Here is a 16,438-nt window from a genome sequence, read left to right as displayed (position 1 = left end):
ACTTCCACAAAATTTCCGCCATTTTGGAAGCACGTTGAGCGGAATCTTGTCTGATTTTCGTAAATTTCCAGTTAAATTGGCATCATCAGGTTGGTATATGAGATTCCGATTTCCATTCCTAGTTAAATTGCAACCAAATAGACCGGTTAATGGGTCACAAAGAAGTATATCGATCTCTAAACCATTGTTATTTCACGATTTCGTAGCTGGGGAATACAATGCCGTGATGCCCGACGCCGGCGAAAAGCAGAAACAAATCTTTGGCATTATCACAAATGTGCAATTTCTATTTGTTCGTTGTCGTTTTACTAATGGAATAGTACCGTCATAAAGTTGTACATACTATATGGATGACCTTTGGTAATTATTTGCTGCAAAGAAGGCTTTAATGTATCGATCTATCCAATCCCCCCTTGTCTTCTTTCCGACAGGAATCATCGGTCTGGTGATACACCGGGTAATATAATGCATGGAAAACGCGCGTTCGCACCGGTTTATGCCGAAAATAGCAAACTGTTGATGCACAATCGTATTTTGAAATCACAAACCGAACTTTTGTTACGTCAATTTTAGAGTTGGTGTCTAACTTTATATACAGAAGTATTAATGTTTCTAAAGCGAATGTCCATTTATTTTCAGTGACGTGAAAAGTCAAGACCGAGAAGCTTAAGGAATATGATGTTGTTAAACCGATATTTGTTTTATTTTACCAATATATACATTAGAATAAATGTTAATAACTGGTACTTTGTGTTCTTACAATAGCAACATGTTCAAATAAGAAAATATGTTTAAAACGAGCTTGAGTCTAAAGAGGTCAATAACCAATTTAATTTAAACATGTTTTGTTGGTGTAACATGTGTCTGTGTTCTAAAGGAGTGAAAACTCTAATTTTCCTGTGATCTCCTGTTCTCGTACTACTGTGACAATATATTTAGTCACAGTAATAGCTGATCAATGGATGTAAATTCCTGAATTGACTACTTATTTTTCATTTCAAAATATTTTATTCAATCAAGCATTTGAATTAATTTACATACAATATTTCATAATAGAGATAGATTTTAGATATAAAGTGGATTGGACAACAGGCTAAGCCTATACAGGTCCTTTCCGTACTACTTATTTAGCACAGAATAAAAGATATCTTGGTATATGTACTGAAATTGTACACAATCTGAAAGTTAAAAGGACTTAAAACAAAGATTTTTGCTTCATTGCAAAGTTGTCCAATTCTAAACTTAAAATGCAAATGAAATGAATACTACATATGTAAATTCAACACCATAATCAAAAAATTATCAATTAAATGCTTAAATTTTCTGATGCCCAGCTTGTCCTGAAAAATTGTGTCCTACCAAAAGTATTTCTTAGTGTTTAAGTTCCTTTAATTTGAAAACAGTTTAAAGGGAAGATGTTCTTCAAAAGTAACAAAACATTTTTGCATCCTTCATTTTTTGCTCCCCGCAGTGTGGGCATGTTGAATTGTGTTAATTAATGGTCCCTCTACCGTTGCATTGTTATTTACTTCCGTTAAAGCTTTGATGCATTTGAATCGAAAGCCTCATCAAAGCCTTTATATGATCGAATGAATGTGAAATCCGGTCAGAAATCCTTTCTTCTTTCCTTGGTTTATACAAAAGCTAAAGATGTTGCGATAAAGCGTACGTTTCGACTGGACACGTGTGACCGATAGAACCAAACAGAGGTAAGTCTTTAAGGATGGCTTCTATTCGATAAAAGTTGACGACAGAAAGCTAAATAATGAATTACATTTAATCATATGCAAGTTTCGGGCTTGCCGACAGTACCAGTGAATAAACGAACTGTCCAGAAACCGAATCACGAAATTTCTGTTATATTATGCCGAGATTATTCTGTGGCTACATATACAGTATCATTGTTCAGCCGAAATTCTTGTCGCAACTGTTCACTCGTCGATGTGAAAGCCGTTTGCCGTTATTTCACATTATATTATAATTAGATATGTGTCCTCTATGAAATGCCGTTAAGTTTTTAGTTCTGGGGTGACTTCCGTAATCAAGTAAAGCATCACATTCTGAAGACTTGACCTTCTCATTTACTCATGAATGTTTTTCTTCATGTGTAGTAATTTTGGTGTTTACATTTTAAGAACAACAAATTAGAAGTATTTAACAACATTATCCATTATCTATTATTCTTTTGGCATCAGTTTATATATAAAGTTTACATTTCTTAATTCTCTGCTGCTTCAGACAAACTGTTTTCTTTTGTGTATTAAAGTTTAATTATATTACCATCTATTTTTATAATTAAGTCAAGTAACAATAACCTTAAAAATTGTTTTGAAAAAAAAGTTTGCTTTCTGTTCAGTTGTTTTTTTTTCTTTCTTTTGCAGGATGTATTGACGATGATGAAGTCTGCAGAAAAACGAAGAAGGAAGCTTTTGCAGACAGCTGGATAACTTAATAAAACATGTTATTTGTTGGGGTTTTAGTTTCATTAAATTGTCATTACTGTCTTCAGTTGAAGAATGTTGGTTACAATTAGCTATAAAATGAAAAGAAATTCATGTATGCCGACGTTGATACTGATTAAATCTAAACAAGATAAAAACAAGGACAGATGTACATGTGCTATATATCGCACATAGGATTCCCACAAAATGTAGCATATTTCTTGCTTTTGCATAACATTTCTAAATGTTTATAAACAAGATGAGACTGGATGCATTTGATTCATTAACACACTGCACAGAACAAATATCTGTTTACCAGTTCACTTGTGTAATTATACTGGAGTAAACACTACGGTAATACAGTATGGTGACAGTTTATCATATTAAAGGAACTTGATAGTAAGTCAGCAATTTCTTAAAGCTTTGGTTGGGATCCTTATATTGTTAGGATTCAGATATGAGCTATTCATGTTTTCTTACACAAGTACATCAATTTAATTGCCTAATTTGCCCATATTTCAACAACTGAAGCTGTGCAATATTAAATCATAATAGGTGAATATGAAAGAGCCATTGAACATCGTTCACAAAGTCTTTTAAAGCTCTGTCATGTCATTTACTTAACTTTTTGAAGTTAATCATCTTGCATAAATCAATAGCTTATGCATTGAAATTATAATGAATATTGAAAACAAATGGTAAGTATTTCTCCTTTGTATTTATATAAAAATAGAAATTTTTTGAACCCTGATATTTTACATCTATGAAATATTCTTCAAAAAATATTCAGCATCAAATATAGGAACCTCAAAATAATGTAACTTGATTTCAGAATTAAATATTTATGATAGTCATACTGTTGCAATATGGATAATGCTTTTATGTTATAAATTGGTTTAATTTATTCTGTAAAACTGATGGTTAATGTACTTATAGTTACTGCAAAGAAGTTTTAGATTATTGGTATAAATTGTAGTATTATTCACACTCATAGGATGGACAGGTTTGTATTTTTTTTTCAAATTCCCCTAAAGTATTTGTTCTTGTTAGATTCCTCTAATGTGGTCTTGTTAGAAGTTGAATTCCCTAATTTATATGTTCTTGTTAGAAGCTCAGAACAGACTTGTTTTCATGATATTACTGTTTATATTTCAGATGGGAGTAAAAGATGCCTCAAAAAATCTTCATTGGTAACTTAAGTGGAAACACAGAACCATACGATATCCGTGTACTCTTTGAAAAGTATGGCAAAGTTAGTGAATGTGATGTTCTGAAGAACTATGGATTCGTGGTAAGTACATACAATATCTTAAGGCAATTTCAAAACAGGGCAGCCAGTTGACCCTTGATATCCAGCAATTTCAGATTTCTTGTGGGAACTTTGAAGGGTAAAATTGTATGACATGTTCCTTCAGTTTTTATTAGCTTTGTTTATCACCCTTTAAATAGCCAGGGTCTTTTATCAAACCCAGGAGTTAAATCACATTTTGAGGATTCAAAAACATGTGAGTAAGGGTCTACGATACTGGAAGCCCTGATTTGCATGGTTTCATCTTGTCCGTTTTGATTTGTACACAATTAAATCATAATGCCCCTTTAGTCATAGGTGTTGCCTCAAGACAAAGCTTTCAATAACAATCACCAGAGATGTTGAGCCCACGGTTAGTTAGCTAGGCGCATATTATGTTCGCTGAGGTTAGGCTGGTTTACTGTAGTAATTTTGGGTATATTTTAACCATTCTTGACACAATACAGTTTTGAATTCAGAGGGATCAGTATTGGAATTTTGTTTTACTGTAATAAAGAACGATCAATTCCATACCTCCTCATTTCGATCGGTATCTGAAGGTGATCAGCTTTGATAAGGATCTGTTTTGGGAAGTAACACTGTATAAGCCAGATTTTCTAATAATACAGTAGCTTTTAGAATCACCTCAGCATCATTATCGTTGGGTGTTGCTTGGTTTAAAGTTTAGGTGTAAGTATTGAAGTACTCTAGTATATCTTAACATATTTCAAATTTTATTTGATTTGTTCATTTGAACTTTTGTTGCAAGTATTAAATTGTTTACAGGTATTCTTAAAACTAAACTTTTGTTCTAGGATGTTGATATTTGGAGTGGGATTGTTGTTCTAGGATGTTGATATTTGGAGTGGGATTGTTGTTCTAGGATGTTGATATTTGGAGTGGGATTGTTGTTCTAGGATGTTGATATTTGGAGTGGGATTGTTGTTCTAGGATGTTGATATTTGGAGTGGGATTGTTGTTCTAGGATGTTGATATTTGGAGTGGGATTGTGTAATTCATTTATCAGTGTGAAATGGAGATTTTCTTTTTAATTGGAATTTTGACATGTTTTTGATACTTAGGAATACTATAGTATTTGAGAGGTTTTGTTACATTTGGCTTTTATTAAGTCCCCAAACTCATTCTTTTTACACTGATTTTTCTTGCTATTATTCTTTCTATCGTAAAAGTTTCCAGATGTGCAAACAACTTTTTGTTTTTCCAAAAACCATCCAAAATGGCCACCACAGCTTCTGATTGGCTATTTAGTTCTGTTTTGAGGCAACAAAAAGAAAATTTGAGAAATGAATAAGGCATGTCCTCAGATGAAAAAAAGGGGACATTGTCAGCAAAATGGCCGCCCAGTGGAGATTTCTGATCGGTCGAAATTTAGCTTTCGGATTTTCATGAAAAGTAATAGGCTTCTGTAAATTCTAAATATAAATGCTAATTATCATTTACATAGATTGGCTACCTTCAAAGGAGTGTCTTGACATACTCAATTGGGAATATTAAGCATAAAGTAATGAAAGTACTGGTTTGTCCAATTTTGGTATAAATATTTAGATGTAGTTTGATACTTCAAACAAGACTGACTTCTATTTCTGGATTTTTGAAAAATGGACACCATTTTCTGGCTTTTGATTGGTTTGCTGAAATTTGTGAAATTGGGGTATTAGAGGATGCCTAAAGCAATAGCAACAGTTTTGACTAGCATGGTTGCCATGGTAAAGAAATGGAAGTCTCTGATTGGTCAAAAATGTAGATATTGTCTGAGTTTGATGAAATTTTGTATTGAGGTGATCATTATGCTACCTATACAACTGTGACTACAATTTCTGGATTTTAAAAATTGCTGCCATTTTGCTATCTTCTGATTGGTGGAAATTTAACGATCAATTTTGATAAAATATAGTGTTAAATTTAAAGGTATAATAACTTAGCAAACAATATTGTGTTTCTTAAAGCTTCAATATCAACTGTGAGAACAATTTTCAGGACTTCTGTTATGGGCCTTGTTACAATCAACGTTTTGATTATGTTGTCTAAATGATACTTGTTGTAGCACATGATCAATGAGCAGGAGGCCCGCATGGCAATTACTGAACTTGATGGAACAACAGTCAAGGGAAACCGTATACGTGTGGAGGTATGTAAGAACACCATAGATGATATATCATTATAATTGAAAAGGAGAAACATTTGAAAGAGTGATTTAATTAATGATCTACTATATATTTTCTGATAATTTTTGTTTGCATTTCCTTAACTCATGATATGATGGTTATACAAGGATCATTTTCATATCAAAATTGAAAATACTAGATATTCAGCCAGTGCCTTCTCTACTATGTACATTAAAAATCACATGTAATTTATGATGTTATTGAAATTTTTAATTTGACATCATTGTATTACAGCTTACAAATGCCATGTAATTTTGACAAAATTGTTTTTTGAAATGGATAATGAAAATTTTGAATTTTTAACAGCTCTCCACGGGAACATCAAAAGGAGGAAGAGGAGGATTTGGAGGTGAAAGAGGACGGTAAGATTTCCTGGTTTGGAAATATTTAAGGGAACTAAATAAAATCAGCATGACTTGAACAAAGCTGGTGTTTACTAAATGTTGACACTTTTTAAACTTGTATTTGATTCACAGAAACTAATTAACAAATTCCTTAAACTGCATTAAAGTCACCACAGATTTGTTACAAATTTTCAAAAAAATAATTGTCAAAAAAAATAAAAATTTGTCATTCTGCAAAATAATGACTAAAGTTGAATGTTAAGATGTTTTTTGATATTGTTCATTTCATTGATTTCACAAACTTTTACCTCCTACAGTGGTAGAGGACGTGGTGGTGGTGGGCCTATGAGAGGTCGAGGTGGAAGTAGAGGTAGAGGATCAGACAGATACTCCGGTGATAGTCGTCCTCCACCTCCTCCAGAATATGACCTGTACTACAGAAGGCCATCACCATATGACTATTATGATAGGCCATACGGTGCAGAGCGAGCCCGAGCTGATGATAGACGGCCTCCTCCCCCTCCCGAGGACCGCTATCTGAGGGATAGATATCCTCCTTATGACAGAAGGCCACCACCCCCAGACCCCTATGACAGGCCGTATGAGCGACCCAGGGCCCCTCCAGCTGACCCCTACAGGAGACCCCCACCAGACTATTATAGTAGACCCAGGTAAATATATATATGTACCATTCAGTCAAAGTTATTGGACAGTGTTCTTATTGAATATCAATCTTTATTGTTCAGAAGGATGAGGAAAAACAACTTGGACGGGCCAGTATTGAGGTTGTATAGTAAGGTGTGGTTGAATATTCCATGGAACTCTTTAATGAAGAGGCTTATTTGTTGAATAATTTTAATTATCTGTGATTAATTTTGAAATTAGCATGTTTAGCTAAAGCAAGTATCACCCCATCCCTACTCAAGTGTTTTGTTTCCATGCATTGTTGATGTAGCCCGACTCCACAGTGTTTTATCCTCACTTCCTTGTTCTCATGTTTGATTTTTCAAGTTCCTTGTTTCAAACTTTTGAATTTTTTCCACGGATATGCAAGAGTATTATTATTATTAAAATGAAATGTACACGAACATTAAATTGATTCTCATGATTGGCATTGGGTATTTTATAAGTAAGATACTCTTTGGATTAAATAGGATCCTTCAGTTTAGTTTGAATGGACTTCGTGAAATAAGTAGGGCCCTTCTTATATGTACTTCAAAAGGCTATATACTACTTCAATACAAACTCTATCATAAAACTTATATTAGAAGATATACATCAACTGACTTACTAAACAACCTTTAGTAAGTAAAATTAAATACTCGTCTAATATCCTCCAATAACAATATCTCTTCTTCATATTCACTCATTTAAAAATTCTTAATTTGTAAATGAAAGTTACATTAATCAGTGTAATGAAAAGCAGGTTAAAAGGATTGTACATGACCGAAGATAAATCACCACTTGACAATTATGTTACAGTGTTTCATATCTACACCTTGCACATCACCATAGATATCTCACAGCTTTGCATCATTCATTGCAATTTTCAGGAAGCTCTTAAACTAAAAGTTACATAAATGCAAGTAAAAAAAAAACTTTATAACACGGGCGTTAGAATATTGTAAATAACCTTTGAAATATAAATATGATATTTTGGATAATTGCCAAATATATTCATTGTGAATATGAAAGCATTTTGGGAGAAAAAAAAACCCCTAAATCAAATCAGAAATAAATCAGATGACAATGGGGAAAAACTGGGCAGATTATTCAACTATTGGCAGTGTTTAGGAATGAGGCAGAAGTGAGGTGTTTTATTATATCTGTAAATTGGATTTGAAAGTAAGCTGTATTCTTCAAACAGGTACCCCCAAGATGACCCATATTACCCAGAGGCGAGGTGAGACATGCATATTGTAATTATTGACATTTTTTTCTCCACATACAATAATTAAACAATCAATATCACAAAGTAAATTTCCATGAATTTTGATCTGAACGACTCTGTAGATTATCATGCACTCCAAGTTAACTTACTGCTGCAGAATAACAAATCTCTATAAGCCAGTCATCTTTATTGACAATCTCTGTTTACCTATAAGCCTGTCATATTTATTGCACATTTTATTGTTTCGCAGCTGTATAAATTGATTTGCAAGTTGAGAATTAAGTAAGAATATCAAGATTGTTTTGATTTTTGATGGTTCATCAAAGTGCAAGGAAATTTACTACAGTCATTTATAGTGGCTGAGATAATCCTACAGAGTCATTGATAAGAACTGGGCATGGTAGAAGGTTTTGAAGAGTGAAATTTTAAATTGAGTGATGTTTTCAAACAGGTACCGGTACGATGATGCATATTACCCCGAGGCCAGGTGAGCTATTTAATGCCCATAATCATGGTGTCTGATATAATACTCAGAATTTCCTTCTTTTTTATTTACAGCTTTTGAGTTGTAGTCTTGTTTACCCAGTTTGAAGGATCAACCTTAAAAGTAAATAAATAAAATAAATAACTGAATTTTAAAAAACTTCCATTTGAACTGCTATAATAACTTCAATATAATATCCGAAAATCTCCCTACATAAAAATCAACTCGGAAAAAGTATGAGAAAATTATCAAGAAGTAATTGAGGAAAACCTCTATTAGCCCATTGGCTGTATGCAAAGAAGTATATTTCAATTAAAAGTACTGAATAGTAATAAGGAAAACTTAACATCTCAAGCATTTGATTCCTGGAAAAATTCTTCACAGCTCACGTTAGCCTATGGACATATATAGTGTATGCTAAAAGTCTTTAAAGTTTTAAGTATAATGCTGGAATCTAAGTTCTTTATAAAGTTTTAAGTATAATGCTGGAATTCTCAGGATCAGACAAGGTACACCGACTCAAATCAAAATTGTCATTGTTTCATTGTTGCACACTGTATTGCTAGATTAGTTTTGGTGAGAGGGTATACGTATAAGTATGAAACTATTGTGGTAATGTGGCTGTGCATTTTATGTTAATGTTGATTTCATTAAAAAAGAAAAAAGTAAAAAAGAAAGATATTGTTGGTAAAAAAACAAAAAAATTCCATGGTATTCTTAAATAAGTAATAACAACTAGCATTTTAAAATAAAAAGCAAATTTTGTGCAAATCCGCTTTGGGTGTGCACACCTTGGGCAGAAACACTACATGTTATTTTCGTGGCATTTAAATGACACAATTTTGGTAATAATCTGATATCAACAATGCCACACAAGTTGTGATCTTATGGTCTATAAGAAATTAACTAGTGTTTTAAGCACTACTATATATATGTATTTCATGATTTTAATTTTTCATTCAGAATTTGGCATGAATTTGTAGCAAAAATTGCATTCATGAGACGTATAACTATTAAACAGAGTTTCCTTTGCTAATATCGGAACAAAAAGGCCATAGTATTAAATGATGAAAATGAACTGGTATTACATATATGATACTGGTATTTAGGGCCATTTTACTTTTTTCAGGTAATTTAAATAAACTTTTTGACTCAGTTACATTATTTGGCGCATATTTTACTATTTTAACTGTCATATTAAAGTACTTTAAAGAGATGTTTAATATTCAAAGTGTATAAAAAAAAAAAATGAGAAAAGATGGTAATTTAAATCTCATAATGATAAGATATCTACTGAAAATACATATATTTTGAATTTGTCACATGAAGATCTGGTCATATACGGTAATTACATTTCTTAACTCCATGATATTAAAAAAAACTTATTGCATGATTTTTTTACATGGAATTGTGATCTGCATGTATTGTCAATGTAAAAGGTGTGTGGATATGTTAAAGTCTGATGTCCTTATCATGAGTAAAAGTCAAAAAGAAACACTTTGAAGAATTATACACATTACCTATATGTTGTAGTCAGTGTTTATCCTAAAACAGGCAAACATATGGGTATATCAGGTTGAAAAGTAAGCTGTATAATTTTTGGTCAACTACAATGTTAAATTCAGTACTGGGAGTGATGTCGGTTGATTGTAATCTATTTATGTTCAACCTTAAAATGTTTGCACAAATCATAACTTATTGCTGTAGATGAATGATCCAAATTCTGTTTTAGATATTAATAATTTTCCCATGCTCCATATTAAAAAGCAAGTTTTAGAAATGAGTTAAGATATAACATAATACCAACATATTATCCAGGATAATTAACAGAACCAATAGACTTTAATATTTATTGCATCGAATACTCAGTTATATGAACAGATATATTCTGTACAAGTTGTGGTGACGTAGATGCATAAAAAGCTTATGTATTGCAATTATTGATAAAAGTTTGCATTGTACTTGGGGTGGGGTTCAAATTACCAAGATGGCAGCAGCTCAGAGCCAAATTTGTGTGCAGCTTAGGAATAAATTGGTTAAATACATAATAATTTCTGACAAATTGTAAACTTTGTTAGTTTTGAAACTGTTAATACTACAGTATGTAATTCAATAAAGCTACAAAAAATCACTGGCATTCATGTATTTGTTTGAATCATCCACTCTCCTCTAGTAAATTACAAAATACATTTTGGTATCATCCATTTGAAATATATGGTTTCTTTTGACAGATATGCCCCCGAGGAGCGTGCAGAGGCACCCCCTTCTCTTCCTCCAAGGAGCAATGACTACTATAACGGTTATCCAGCTGATTATGAAAATGGACATGAATCTTCTAGCACATCTGCACAGAGTTATTATGATCGATTTTACAAAACGCCACCAGCACGACCAGGATATCCAAAACCGGCAGCAAAACCTGGACAGCAGAAAGATGACGACCAGAGTTTCCTTCAAACAGAACCAATTTTCTTTTGATCATGACCCCTCATTTAGCAGCATTCACTTGTCAGGGCACTAACTTTTTTATCCCACCACTGGAACACGCTTTAATTTTCAATTGATGAGAGGAAAACTGTCTGGAACCTACGTGGGTGATATCATTTGACTGTTGAATTGACTTTCTTGTGGACAGTTTAGACTGTTGGATATCAGAAGGGGCAATAACTCTATTTTTACATAATAGCAAAGACAATTTTTTTATACACGATTTAATACAAAATAGTTTAACCTTACTTGTTCAATTTTTAAAAATTTCAGAAGACTTTTTTTTATAGGATACAAATTCTCTGCTTGTTGTTGCACCATTATCATGGTCTGGCCAGTAATATGAATGATCCTCAACCATATGAAAAGGGGAAACCAAGGCCAGGAATATAGTGTAACTAATGTCAAATGACTACATCCAATTCAAATGTGGCAAGATTTGATGACGAGTCTGGTCTTGATTGTACACATGTAGCCCGGGTTTTGTTTGTGTTGAGGGATCTTGATTGTACACATGTAGCCAGGGTTTTGTTTGTGTTGATAGATCTTGATTGTACACATGTAGCCCGGGTTTTGTTTGTGTTGATAGATCTTGATTGTACACATGTAGCCCGGGTTTTGTTTGTGTTGATAGATCTTTATTGTACACATGTAGTCCGGGTTTTGTTTGTGTTGATAGATCTTGATTGTACACATGTGGCCCGGGTTTTGTTTGTGTTGAGGGATCTTGATTGTACACATGTAGCCTGGGTTTTGTTTGTGTTGATAGATCTTGATTGTACACATGTAGCCCGGGTTTTGTTCATGTTGTATGAAGGAAATTCACTAAAGCCTTGGTCATATATGTTGGACATGATTTAGTTCAGTTTTCCCCATGTTGTATGTCCAGACATTAGATTCAGCTATTAAAGCTGTTTCAGCAAGTATGACTTTTCCATGTAGAGTGAGATTAAAGTAGTGCTCGTCTTCATTACATCAAAACATATTATTTTGCACCTGAAGAGATCAGTGTTGAAATGTGTGGAAGTATGTATGCGCGCATATTTTCAAAGAAATTTGAACAAAAGAATTTACTTGATGTGTGTACTTGAATGGTTGTTTAATACATGTAGCAGAAATCTCAGTCATTTCCATTATATAGTGGTGTTAACAGTATGTGTACCTTCCTTTGAATGATCAGTGACTTTGACAATCATGCAATTCGTATTTACCAAAAAAAAAAAAGACAATTTTTGGTCATCTTTCATGATAATTAAGTAACTTAGGTTTCCTTTGATACACGGATATCTGAAGCATCATGAAAGGAATTTGTACTTTATTATGTTATATCCATCACACATGTCCCTGATCTATTGCTGTATTGTACACATATTAAAGTGTTACACGTTATATATCAAAATTAATTGTCGATGTGTGGCGATTCATTATCTTTTTACATGAGTTCTAATATTACAAGCTTTATCATCATGTATCATTGTAAATTTTCTTGAATAATAACTGGGACTACATATGGGAATTTTTTTCTGCTCAGAAAACCATACCAAAATTGTCAGTGTTGTGTTGTATGTGATGTAATGGTAATCCTGTTGGATGATAAAATCAAGTCGGATTCTGACTAATAACACAATCTCTTGATGTTTCAAATAACAGATAATTTTGCCAGTTTATTTTATATCAGCCTTTAAGATATTGAAATTCATGTAGAGAAATACACATTTAACAATTTTTGTTTTGAGTAAAATTAGAAGATGTGATTGTTACCAACAGTTCATCCAAAAAGGCTGTTCTCATGGAATACAAGTAAATGGAAGAGTTTCTCATTCAAACAAATTTTAGGTATTGCTGAACAATTTGCATCTTTGCTTTGTCCTATTTACATAGCTGTTGTGTTGTTTATTTATGACCTCATTTGTATGTCGTAATAGAAACCATATTACATGTAAGAAATCGCATATCGTCACAATTTTGTACATGTCAATGAGTTCTTCCAGTTTGTGTTGATGTAAATTAGAGAGGGCTTAATTCTTTAGGGGCAAACAGCTTTGGATCAAACTGAAGACCGGAGGGATCAACACTTCAAATTCATGGCCTGTCTGACAGTTTTATTCTGGGGAAAATGGAGATAGCTATAAAGATCTGATTATCCTGTGTCTATATACATGGAGATGGCTATATACGTGCAGTTCATCTTCAGTTACGGTGAGGTTGAGTAGTCATAGGGCAAAGGAAGGCAGTGGTAAAAGATGAGGGTTTTTTGGAAAGGGGCAGTGAATGACGAGGGGTTTGACTTGAAGTATTACGAAGGGGCAGTAAAGGATGAAGGGTCTTAAGTATTTTGAGGGGGAGGGGATAACATGTACCTTATTTCAGGTTATTTTTGTTGGTTGTAGATATCAGTGTTGTTACATTGGTCTCGACTATTAATATTGTCAATATATATGTGTGTGTTTTCCATGTCTTAAGATGTACAAACAATGACGCAATCTGCCAAAATAACCAGTCATAGGGTATGTCATTTCATGTGTATTTTTTTGTCTTACATTCATCTCTTTATCAGTTTAAAATCATTTGAGTACCTTGTAAAATAAATGTTTTGTAAAAAAAGAAATTTGTTGTTGATACTTTACACAAATGTTGGGTTTAGTTCATCAGTAGTCGGAAAGCAAGTCAAGCACTGGTACACCGAGATGAAATGGGAATCTTCAAAACTTGTTTAAAACAGATATTAGACTTACTCAGTTGAAGGATGACTTGGACAGATATATGTGATAAAATCAAAATACAAAACGTTTGATATCAAACAGTACCTGTGTGTTTACCATTGCTTTTGCTGGATGTAAAATTATTTCTTAGTTTCCTCTATATCTGGTGTAATTATCTAAAAGGGAAATAACTCCCGTCAAAAAGTGTGATAAGAAAGTGAAACTTTTACTTAAATTATACCAAATAAGAGGGACAAGGATTTGGTTAAATGATACTTGCAGAAACAAACAGTGTGGTGGGATATTTGTGTGTAGATCCTGTGTGCAGAAAAAGTGGTTGCAATTTATTATACCCAGCTTTGTAAAGGGAGGGGGTTTGGGTACATAACCCATTTCGTAAAGGGAGGGGTGGGGGTATATTACCCACTTAGTAAAGGGTGGGGGTATATTACCCACTTAGTAAAGGGTGGGGGTATATTACCCACTTAGTAAAGGGCGGGGGTGGGGGTATAGTACCCACTTGGTAAAGGGAGAGGGTGTGGTATAGAACCCACTTAGTAAAGGGAGGGGTGGGGGTATAGTACCCACTTAGTAAAGGGAGGGGTGGGGGTATATTACCCACTTAGTAAAGGGTGGGGGTATATTACCCACTTAGTAAAGGGCGGGGGTGGGGGTATAGTACCCACTTGGTAAAGGGAGAGGGTGTGGTATAGAACCCACTTAGTAAAGGGAGGGGTGGGGGTATAGTACCCACTTAGTAAAGGGAGGGGTGGGGGTATATTACCCACTAAGTAAAGGGAGGGGTGGGGTATAGTACCCACTTAGTAAGGGAGGGGTGGGGGTATAGTACCCACTTAGTAAAGGGAGGGGGTGGGGGTATAGTACCCACTTAGTAAAGGGAGGGGTGGGGTATAGTACCCACTTAGTAAAGGGAGGGGGGGGGGGGTATAGTACCCACTTAGTAAAGGGAGAGGGTGGGGGTATAGTACCCACTTAGTAAAGGGAGGGGGTGGGGTATAGTACCCACTTAGTAAAGGGAAGGGTGGGGGTATAGTACCCACTAAGTAAAGGGAGGGGTGGGGTATAGTACCCACTTAGTAAAGGGAGGGGTGGGGTATAGTACCCACTTAGTAAAGGGAGGGGTGGGGTATAGTACCCACTTAGTAAAGGGAGGGGTGGGGGTATAGTACCCACTTAGTAAAGGGAGGGGTGGGGTATAGTACCCACTTAGTAAAGGGAGGGGGTGGGGGTATAGTACCCACTTAGTAAAGGGAGGGGTGGGGGTATAGTACCCACTTAGTAAAGGGAGGGGTGGGGGTATAGTACCCACTTAGTAAATGGAGAGGGTGGGGGTATAGTTACCCACTTAGTAAAGGGAGAGGGTGGGGGTATAGTACCCACTAAGTAAAGGGAGGGGTGGGGGTATAGTACCCACTTAGTAAAGGGAGAGGGTGGGGTATAGTAATCACTTAGTAAAGGGAGGGGGTGGGACATAGTACCCACTTAGTAAAGGGAGGGGTGGGGGTATAGTACCCACTTAGTAAAGGGAAGGGGTGGGGGTATAGTACCCACTTAGTAAAGGGAGGGGTGGGGGTATAGTACCCACTTAGTAAAGGAAAGGGGGGGGGGGGTATAGTACCCACTTAGTAAAGGGAGGGGTGGGGGTATAGTACCCACTTAGTAAAGGAAAGGGGTGGGGGTATAGTACCCACTTAGTAAAGGAAGGGATGTGGTATAACACCCACTTAGTAAAGGGAGGGGCGGGGTATAGTACCCACTTAGTAAAGGGAGGGTTGGGGGTATAGTACCCACTTAGTAAAGGGAGAGGGGGGGGGGGGGGGGGGGGGGGGGGGGGGGGGGGGGGTATAGTACCCACTTAGTAAGGGGGGGGGGGGGGGTATAGTACCCACTTAGTAAAGGGAGGGGTGGGGTATAGTACCCACTTAGTAAAAGGAGGGGTGGGGGTATAGTTCCCACTTAGTAAAGGGAGGGATGGGAGTATAGTACCCACTTAGTAAAGGGAGGGGGTGGGGGTATAGTACCCACTTAGTAAAGGGAGGGGTGGGGTATAGTACCCACTTAGTAAAAGGGAGGGGTGGGGTATAGTACCCACTTAGAAAAGGGAGGGGGTGGGGGTATAGTACCCACTTAGTAAAGGGAGAGGGTGGGGTATAGTACCCACTTAGTAAAGGGAGAGGATGGAGGTATAGTACCCACTTAGTAAAGGGAGAGGGTGGGGGTATAGTACCCACTTAGTAAAGGGAGGGGGTGGGGGTATAGTACCCACTTAGTAAAGGGAGAGGGTGGGGTATAGTACCCACTTAGTAAAGGGAGGGGCGGGGGTATAGTACCCACTAAGTAAAGGGAGGGGTGGGGGTATAGTACCCACTTAGTAGAGGGAGGGGTGGGGGTATATTACCCACTTAGTAAAGGGAGGGGTGGGGGTATAGTACCCACTAAGTAAAGGGAGGGGTGGGGTATAGTACCCACTTGGTAAAGGGTTGGGGTGGGGTATAGTACCCACTTAGTAAAGGGAGGGATGGGGGTATAGTACCCACTTAGTAAAGGGAGGGGTGGGGGTATAGTACCCACTTAGTAAAGGGAGGGGGGTGGGG

At 35.7% G+C, this 16,438-nt stretch overlaps 1 protein-coding gene across 3 annotated transcripts; it reads left to right on the top strand.

The window, feature by feature from the left end:
- The first annotated feature begins 7 nt into the window (after positions 1 to 7).
- LOC117324518 (RNA-binding protein 4.1-like) lies at positions 8 to 13,729 on the top strand. 3 transcript variants are annotated; one of them, XM_033880421.1, is made up of 8 exons: positions 8 to 89; positions 3,597 to 3,732; positions 5,795 to 5,878; positions 6,222 to 6,277; positions 6,577 to 6,930; positions 8,127 to 8,162; positions 8,602 to 8,637; positions 10,866 to 13,729. In XM_033880421.1, exons 2-8 carry the CDS (start codon positions 3,610 to 3,612, stop codon positions 11,110 to 11,112), a joined length of 936 nt encoding a protein of 311 aa, XP_033736312.1. In that variant the 5' UTR covers positions 8 to 89; positions 3,597 to 3,609; the 3' UTR covers positions 11,113 to 13,729. The 3 variants fall into 3 exon arrangements, with proteins under 3 accessions (XP_033736312.1, XP_033736313.1, XP_033736314.1); XM_033880422.1 differs by lacking the exon at positions 8,602 to 8,637; XM_033880423.1 differs by lacking the exons at positions 8,127 to 8,162; positions 8,602 to 8,637.
- The last annotated feature ends 2,709 nt before the right edge of the window (positions 13,730 to 16,438 follow it).

Source organism: Pecten maximus, chromosome 3 (genome assembly GCF_902652985.1).
Source record: "Pecten maximus chromosome 3, xPecMax1.1, whole genome shotgun sequence".
NCBI classification, from domain to species: Eukaryota; Metazoa; Mollusca; class Bivalvia; order Pectinida; family Pectinidae; genus Pecten; species Pecten maximus.
Note: the sequence above shows the minus strand (reverse complement) of the source record. Positions and strands in the feature narration are given on the sequence as shown.

Excerpts from the sequence above, each read along its gene's own strand:
- LOC117324518 (XM_033880421.1), top strand. The coding sequence starts at position 3,610 with ATGCCTCAAAAAATCTTCATTGGTAACTTAAGTGGAAACACAGAACCA. Across the intron at positions 6,931-8,126 it reads GACTATTATAGTAGACCCAG|GTACCCCCAAGATGACCCAT; the intron begins GTAAATATATAT and ends TTCTTCAAACAG. Across the intron at positions 8,638-10,865 it reads GCATATTACCCCGAGGCCAG|ATATGCCCCCGAGGAGCGTG; the intron begins GTGAGCTATTTA and ends TTCTTTTGACAG.